General features: G+C 44.0%; 1 protein-coding gene across 2 annotated transcripts in view; it reads right to left on the minus strand.

The window, feature by feature from the left end:
• Nucleotides 1-3382: 3382 nt before the first annotated feature.
• LOC108446543 overlaps nucleotides 3383-7903 on the minus strand; it is a 21186-nt gene continuing 16665 nt past the window's right edge. For both annotated transcript variants that reach the window (XM_017733430.1, XM_017733429.1), the window contains 3 exons: nucleotides 7672-7812; nucleotides 6353-6769; nucleotides 3383-6181 (listed from right to left, as the gene is read on the minus strand). In XM_017733430.1, the coding sequence (XP_017588919.1) occupies nucleotides 6119-6181; nucleotides 6353-6769; nucleotides 7672-7809 (618 nt within the window). In that variant the 5' untranslated portion in view covers nucleotides 7810-7812 and the 3' untranslated portion in view covers nucleotides 3383-6118. The remainder of the gene's footprint in view (nucleotides 6182-6352; nucleotides 6770-7671; nucleotides 7813-7903) is intronic.

Raw genomic sequence — 7903 nt, forward strand, 5'->3', positions numbered from 1 at the left:
AGGACTTCATGCATTATGGAGAATGTATGGTATTATTACATATGCTGAGACTTTTGAGTATTGCATAAAACAAAACAAAAAAGAAAAAAAAAAGAAATTTAAGTATTAATAAGAATCCCATTTACTACAGTGTCAAAGACATATGAGGAATAACAATTGAAATACCTGGAAAAAATATGTTAAAACACTGTGACTGAAAAGAACAAAACAAAACATAGCAAAGCAAAAAAGGAAATAAATAATGGATGAATTAGTGGTTCCTCTTGCATTGTTAAAAACACAATAGAGGATCAAATTACATTAAAAGAGAACCTAACATAAAAGCTTCTTTTTGGAAGAAGAAGTGTCAACATTCTCAGAATCCGTCTTTAATTCAGCAAAAACATAAAAAGGAAAAAAAAAACCAACAAAAATTGATTTGGATGTCTGCTTTTTTCCTTTTGGGTTGACTTTTTATCAAGCTAATAAGCTTGCAGACCTAAAAAAATTATCCTTATTCACCTCGGTGTTGAAATAGGTGTGTAAACGCTGTATAAACAGAAAGTTAAGCAAATACATAGAAAATCTTTGCAAAAAAATTGGAATTATATAAAAGCTATTCATCCTGCATGCAGTCCCATGGTAATATTAACATTTTTCAGTATGTCTGGTGATTTCCAGAGTGACATCTGCTCAGACAGTGACTGATCTCCCTCACCCCTCTGCTTTCACTTTATTTTATTCTCATAGCAGAGTCGAGGGGTCTGTTACTGCTTTTATTAAGGTCTCTGGGAGTTTTGCCATCTCCTCAGGCCTCACTTTGATAAGAAAAAATTGGGCTCATGCTGCTGAAATCCAAACCATAAGCAATTTCCAATGTGATCTTTTCCACACAGTAATTTCTCTACCTGGGCACAAGAACAAATGTAGGAACATATAATCTAGTCTCTGTTCTCGCTGGTGAATACTTGTGTGACAAATCCTATTAAAAACTATTGACACACCTAAACCAGAACTTCTTCTCATCACCATTATTTCTGTGACAGGGAGGTTTATTGGTCAGACTGACAATTGGAGTGAATATTAGACCTTATTGTCCTTCTGGAAATGAGCAAGGTCTGGGAAGGGGCAGCACTTCAGCCTTTCCTTGTGCCACCCTGTCAGATGCAGCCACCCTCTGCTGTGCTCTGGAATGATTTTCTGCTGCTACTTAGCACACCAGAGCTGAGGGGTTTTTTTCCTGCTCTGGTTCCTCTTTGCTTCTGAGGGTAGGATTCAGCTGCATAAGTGCATCTGAGATTGTATTTGTTGTTTGCATACCCCATATGTCCATTAGCTGTATCTCCAGAAGGGATGGCTTGGAAGAAGCCCTGTAGCATGTCTCCCAGCCCTCTGCAAACATCTGCAAACATGAGGGTGTCCGAAGTGACCTTACATGTTTATATTTAGGCAAACAAACTATGCTGTGTTTGACAAACTTGCTTTTCACTTTACAGTTCGCCCTTCCCAATCTCCAAGAATGACCTTGCACATGGAAATTCACCAAGACTCTTTGGTTTTCAGCTGGCTCAGGTGGAGCTGTCTGGAAGATTATGGTCACATGCAGTCTGTGGCTTAGAGAGTAGAGATTAGGATGCACAACAGGAATGGGAATCTGATAATAGGAGCTTGTGCAGAATATGGGCTGGGGCACAGTGATCCCCAGTCCCTTTCCTTCTTGGGGAGGCAAAACTGCTGGATGCTGAATATTTGAAACCTGAGGGTATAACAGAAGCTAATGTTAGTTAGAAGCAAGGGATTGCTTCTCATTTGTCCTGAGATCAAATGGTTGGATATGGCTAGATCGCCAGCAAACACAAATTATTTAATTAAAGAAAAAGAAAGAAATTAACCCCTTGCAACCACAGCAGCTGTGATATCAGGCTGGAAGCTCTTTGGCTGTTTTCATTCTCTCAAGTTTGATCTGCTGTTGAGTTCTGCATCTAAAAGAAAGGTAGAAGGATGTACCAGATCGGATCCATGTAAACACGAATATTTGAAGGGAAAAAGGGGTTCCTGTGGTAGGCAGTGTTGACTGTAAAACCCTCTGTGTCACCAACGGACCTGTACATCCTTACAGAGCACCAACATGTACATTTTCATGGGGTGTAGATTAACACTCAGGTTTCCTCCATGAACTTGGGAGCTTCTTGCTGACTGATCTCCTTAACTCAGCTGCTGAAACTCTCCAGAAGAGCCACACAGGCAGGGGACTGGGAAACAGCAGAAATAAGTGCATTATCCAGCTGGAGTGGAGGAAGGTGGTCTGCTACGAAGGTGTGTAGGCAAAAAACTAGTCTTGCTTTCATGGGAGAAAGCACACTCCCCTTTAAACATCTTGCCATCTTGAGTGGGGATGTGCAGAACAACACTGAAAGAAGTATTTTTGTGACAGATAAACTAAATCTGTTGAATTGTTACATGGAAGAATTTGTAATTACTAACATCAAATACAAACACAAAGCATATTTACTATCAAAAAGAACAAAGTTATGTCTTTGCAATGTTAACGAAAAGATAAGTTTTATAAGCAGTTTTCATACGTCATTGTGAAGGCCAAAAATGGAGAAAAATATTTCAGCTTACATAACAAGCAATGGCCATTACTGGCTCTGTGAAAGACAATGATAGACAGAGTTATGTGCCCCGAGGTGGGCCTTTATATAGGCTTTCCCTTCACAGCTGCTCAGGGGGTTCTTTCCTCTGCTTTGTCAGGAGTCAGCTTAATCCAAAACCTTAATGCATCCCTTTAACCAGAGCAGCTGGCAGAGCTCATGAGAGGCTTCCAGGGCTTACCAGGAGTCCATGATTCCTCTATCTCTCCCCATCCTGAAGTACTGCCACCCTGACTTTCCTCAGAGGATTTCTGGGAGCCCTCCAAAACCCCAGAAGCAGCTACCTGAGGATCTAGAAGGTCTCAAAGCACACCCAGAAGCTGCTGTGTCTGTTGCCTGTCTCATTTTCACACTGTTCAATTCAGTCTTGCGCTTCAACCACCCCTCTAAATCTTGGAGTTCCCCATTTCTGAGTATGAGGTGGGGATCTGGCATTTGATGGAGATGCACTCAGACTAAACATGGAGCTTGTAGAAGGATAAAGCAGAAGGACTTGGTTCCACATGGAGTAATTTGCAATCCCAGTAGCAGGGACAGGCAAAGGAAGAAGCATCACCTCTGCTTTACAGATGTCCAGCTGCAGCATAACTGAAATAACTGATCTGAAGGCTTAGATAGGATAGGAAAAGGGTAGGATTGGAAAGGAACAGGAATCCAGTGAGGAACAGCTCGAAAACATGCTATGCCAGTCAGTCTGAAATTTATTTCATTGATCTAATGTATTTTTTCTCTTTTCTGTATTCAGACAAGATTGCTAAGGCAAGACAAGATTAGCATATAACCTTCACATATATATTTACACAATATATCTTATGTGTATAGAAGCATATTAAAAGCTACTATTGGACTTCAGAAATACCTTCCACACATCTCTCAATTTTCATTATGCAGTTTCCACCTTTATAATCCTGTCACCCTTGTTTCATCTCTGCTTTCAGAAATCAGAATTGGGTGGCTTGGTAAATGAGGGGAGAACAGTGGATATCGTCTGTCTAGATTTCAGTGAGGTTTTTGACACTGCTCAGCCAGAGAGAAAAAGGCTCAGAAGGGATCTCACTGATGTGCACAGATATCAGGGAGGGTGCTAAGAGGACAGAGCCAGGCTCTTGTCAATGATGCTCAACAAAAGGGTGAGAGACAGTGGCCACAAACTAAAACACGTGAGGTTCTCTAAATATCAGAAGACGTTTTTTCACTGTAGAGGTGACTTGGAACTGGCACAGGTTGGCCAAGGAGCTGGTGGAGTCTCCATCCTTTGAGGTAATTTAAAAAAATACCTGGACATGGTTCTGGACAACATGTTCTAAGTGCCTTGCTTGAGCAGGGGGGCTGGACCACCAGGTCCCTTCTAACCACAACCATTCTGTGATAAATTATTTGAGCCTAAACTTTGATTGAGAATTTTTTATAAATCACCTTTTTCAATTGGAGATCTCCATTTCACAGCTCTTATAAAACAAAAAATTTAAAATGTGGACTTTGGGAGTTTTTACAGCTTGTCATGCTTCTATTCAATAATTCCTACTAATTTCCTCTAAAAAGGTACTTGAAAATTAAGTGACCCATAATTTTCAGATTACCAGTCCTTGAAAACTTTCAGGATATCAGTTTTCTTTCTCTATACTGCACAAGGAAAAAAAAAATCTCAAAACCTCCTCTGGGATAAAACAAATAATTTCCTTCCCACTCCCTATTATTGAGTCCCCAAGTGAAATAGTGGCACCAACAGAATCAACAGAAGATTACCACTCACAATTTCCTTTAGGCAAGGCAATATCCTTATGGATTTTATTATGCTCTCCATTTTAAGTATAAAGAATTTGTTTCTACACTGATAGAATCTTTCAAAGCAGTGAGCTTTCTGAAGTTCAGTCTCTGTGAAGTTACTAACATTTTTAATTAATGACATGAAGGCACTCAAATCTCCTTTGTATAATACAGTGAATTTAAATAAGTTAAAACAACAAAAAACTTCCAATCTTTCTAATAACTTTTAATTCTCTGATTCCTAAGGATTATTAGCAGACAGTCTGCCTTGTATGATAAAAACTGTGTGATTTTATATCCACCAAGCCTGCCTTTAGCACTGTTAGGTGGGGCACAATTTCACCTGTCTTCATTGCCAGTGTGAGGAGATCTACTGGATGTTACTTCACATATTTTGAATAGGGATGCCAAGTAAAATCCAGTGTACTCTTGAAAAGTTAGCATTCTGTCTTCATGCTGAATTTCCTGATGCTGGGAGATTCAAATTAGATTTTTCAAGCTATTTTAACTTTATTTGACATGTAATACATAATACAGATGAGCAAAATAGCACAGTGTTAGTTATCTCGTCACAAGGATTGACAGGACCACAAAGCATATTAGCTAAAGGGGTGTTTATCTCCCCACCTTTACTCATTGGGAAAGGATTGGTAGGGTGGCAACCACACTTAATGTTGGGTTCAGAGACCATGAATCAAGGAAAAAGATTTGCCTAATGTGGCCTCTGGCTTAGTGATTTAAAATAAAGGCACTGCAACAGGCAAAGATGCCCTACAAGTAAAAGGGTAACAGATTGATGCAACATACCCCCTGTCCTTATATCAAACACATTGTGTTTAAACTGCCTGTTTAAAAAATGCTTGTAGTGCAAAGTGAGTATTCAGAGTCAGCACTGGATGTGTAAAAAGAGGCCCTGCAAGGTGACTGGACACAATTTTTCAAGGGAAGAAGCTGGAAAGGTGCTGTCAGTAATTATATTTGAACAATAAAAAACTGTCTGAATATTTTTAAAGCCTTACAGGTACAGGCTTTGGTGGCCCATATGGTCTTCTGCCCCAAAACACTACTGCCTATTCTGAAATAAAGGTCTATACTCAGCCCTCCAGCTGAAGAATAAATTGGGTGCTGGGTGTGCAATCCAGTTCTTCTGTCAATATACAGAAAATAGAACATCTCACTGAAGGAACCATGTGAGAGGTAGGAACCAGAAAGCACCTGTGACAGCATGCAGAGCAACCCCCTGCACCTCTGCAGGCACTGTTCAGAGCTGGGCCCAGGAGGACAAGAGTTCAAGAGTCTCTGGTATTCAAAACTGGACAGTGAGAAGAGACACAGCCCTGTCAGCCTGAATTTAGTGCCAGAGAAGGTCATGGAGCAGCTCAAGAGCCATCATGTGGCACTTACAGGACAGCCAGGGCATCAGGCCCAGCCAGGATGGGTTTGTGGAAGACAGGTCCTGCCTGACCAACCTGATCTCCACTAAGGTGACCCACTTTGTGGTTCAGGAGACAAGGAGCACTATCCCCCAACACTCTCTTGCTCAAACAGGATTTATTAAAACAAACAAAAAATTTTATGAATATATTTACAAAGGGTTCCACACTTCCTAGCAGGGGGAGCATCACAACTGGGACCATTTGCAGGGGCTGCACAGGAAGCGGGGATTTGAACTCTTGTTTGCCTCCTCAGCCAGGAGGGGAGGTAGCGCAGCACATTTTCTAGTCACTGCTCCCCACGGCCACAGGGGTGTCTCGCCAGCAGATCCTCCACAGTGCCCAGCTCTAGTGGAAAAAGTGCACAGTGAGTGGCCTCAGGGGCAGAAGCAGCAGAAAGTGAATCATGTCCTTGCAGGCATTCAGGAATTCGTAGGCACTGCCAGCTCTCATGGCTGGATGCAGCCCTCAGAGTGTTATTCTTGGGAAGTGCTTGGCAAATGCACCAGAGGACCCTACCTTATTCGGGGACTTCTCTGTAGTGTCATAAGAGTCAGGATCATCCTTCCAGTCCTTCTCCTCCTCCTCTACCTGCTCCTGGGCACTGGTGGAGGTTTCCCACTGGCTGCCGTCATCACAGTCAGAGCTTCTCTGCCTGGGCAGCCAGTAGATCCCAAAGAGCACGAGGAGGATTTCAGCACTGACCCAGAACCACCACTCCTGGCAAGCCAAGAGGAGCACTCTTCCTGGGGTGAGTCCAGACTGCTTCTGCATCCTCTGCTCCATCATCAGCTGCCTGGTCATCTCCAGGATGCGTTCCTTCTCATGCTGCCTCAGGAGCTCTTCTGTGACCTTCACTGATGGAAGATCCATCCTCACTGTGTATTGGAGGATGCCCAGCACCACCAGGATTTTGGTGATCTTTCCAGCTCTGGCCTGGAGGAGGAGGAGGGAGAAAGCAGCTCAGCAGAGCTAGGTGGTGGGGAGATGGTACCTGGGGCAGCAGGGGAAACTGCTGAAACATGAGCCCAGGGACAGGGGCAGCCATCCCCACAGCCCTCAGGGCACCTGCCCCAAGGGTGGAACCTGCCCTGCCCAAGACACTCCCCACAGCCCCTGCACCCTCTCCCCAGCCTTAGAAGCACCCTGGGTGCTGGTGCTTCTTGTCTGTCCCTCAGTTCAGCCTTCCCCCAGCCTGCCCCACTCACTGCTGCCTCAAGCCACACTGCAGCAGTGATGCTGCCACACGGGGCATCTGGGGACATGTTCCCCCTCAGGTCAAAGGCACCAGAGGCCCACAGTGACACCCCGCCCAGCCAGACTGGGCTTTGGAAAGAAACCAGGTGGAATTTAGATGGAACCAGAGTTTATGACCTTTGGAAGAAGGGGCAGCCACTCAGGCGGACTGCACAGCTTTCATGGGGTTGTGGAGGGAGAAAATCAGAAGGGCCAAAGCCCAAATAGAACTTAATCTGGTTATATATTAACTGCCATATAAGAGAATAAAAATGTTTCTCTAAGTTCATTAGCAACAAAAAGGAGGGCTAAGTAGAATCTCCATCCTTTATTGGATGGGAGTGAAATATAGTGAGAGAGAATGAGGAGGAGACTGAGGTATTTAATGCCTTCTTTGCCTCAGTCTTTAGAGTAAGGCCAGTTGTTCTCCATGTACCCAGGCCCCTGAACTGGAAAACAGAGATGAGGAGCAGGCAGGAAACAACACCTGGGCAGAGGCACCCAAGCAGGATGCAGGCACTGTTAAACTCACTGTTCACACAGACTAATCAAGAGTTATTCCCAGCTGCCCAGTCACTTGAGTGATTTACAGTGTTTCTCACCAGCCAAGTCATCTGGCTGCGCTGTTCCTCATGCTGCGTCAGGACCTCTGCCGTGGTCTGCGCTGACTGAGCATCTGCCCTCAGGGTGTGCTGGAGGATGGCCAGCACCAGCAGGATTTTGGTGATCCTTCCTGCCATGGCCTGGACAAGGAGAAGGGAGAGAAGGGGCTCAGTGGAGCTGGGTAGCAGGGAGATGGTGGCTGGGGCAGCGGGGTGGGAAATGCAGGGCGCA

Source organism: Corvus brachyrhynchos, unplaced genomic scaffold, assembly GCF_000691975.1.
Source record: "Corvus brachyrhynchos isolate BGI_N302 unplaced genomic scaffold, ASM69197v1 scaffold34, whole genome shotgun sequence".
In the NCBI taxonomy this organism is placed as follows: Eukaryota; Metazoa; Chordata; class Aves; order Passeriformes; family Corvidae; genus Corvus; species Corvus brachyrhynchos.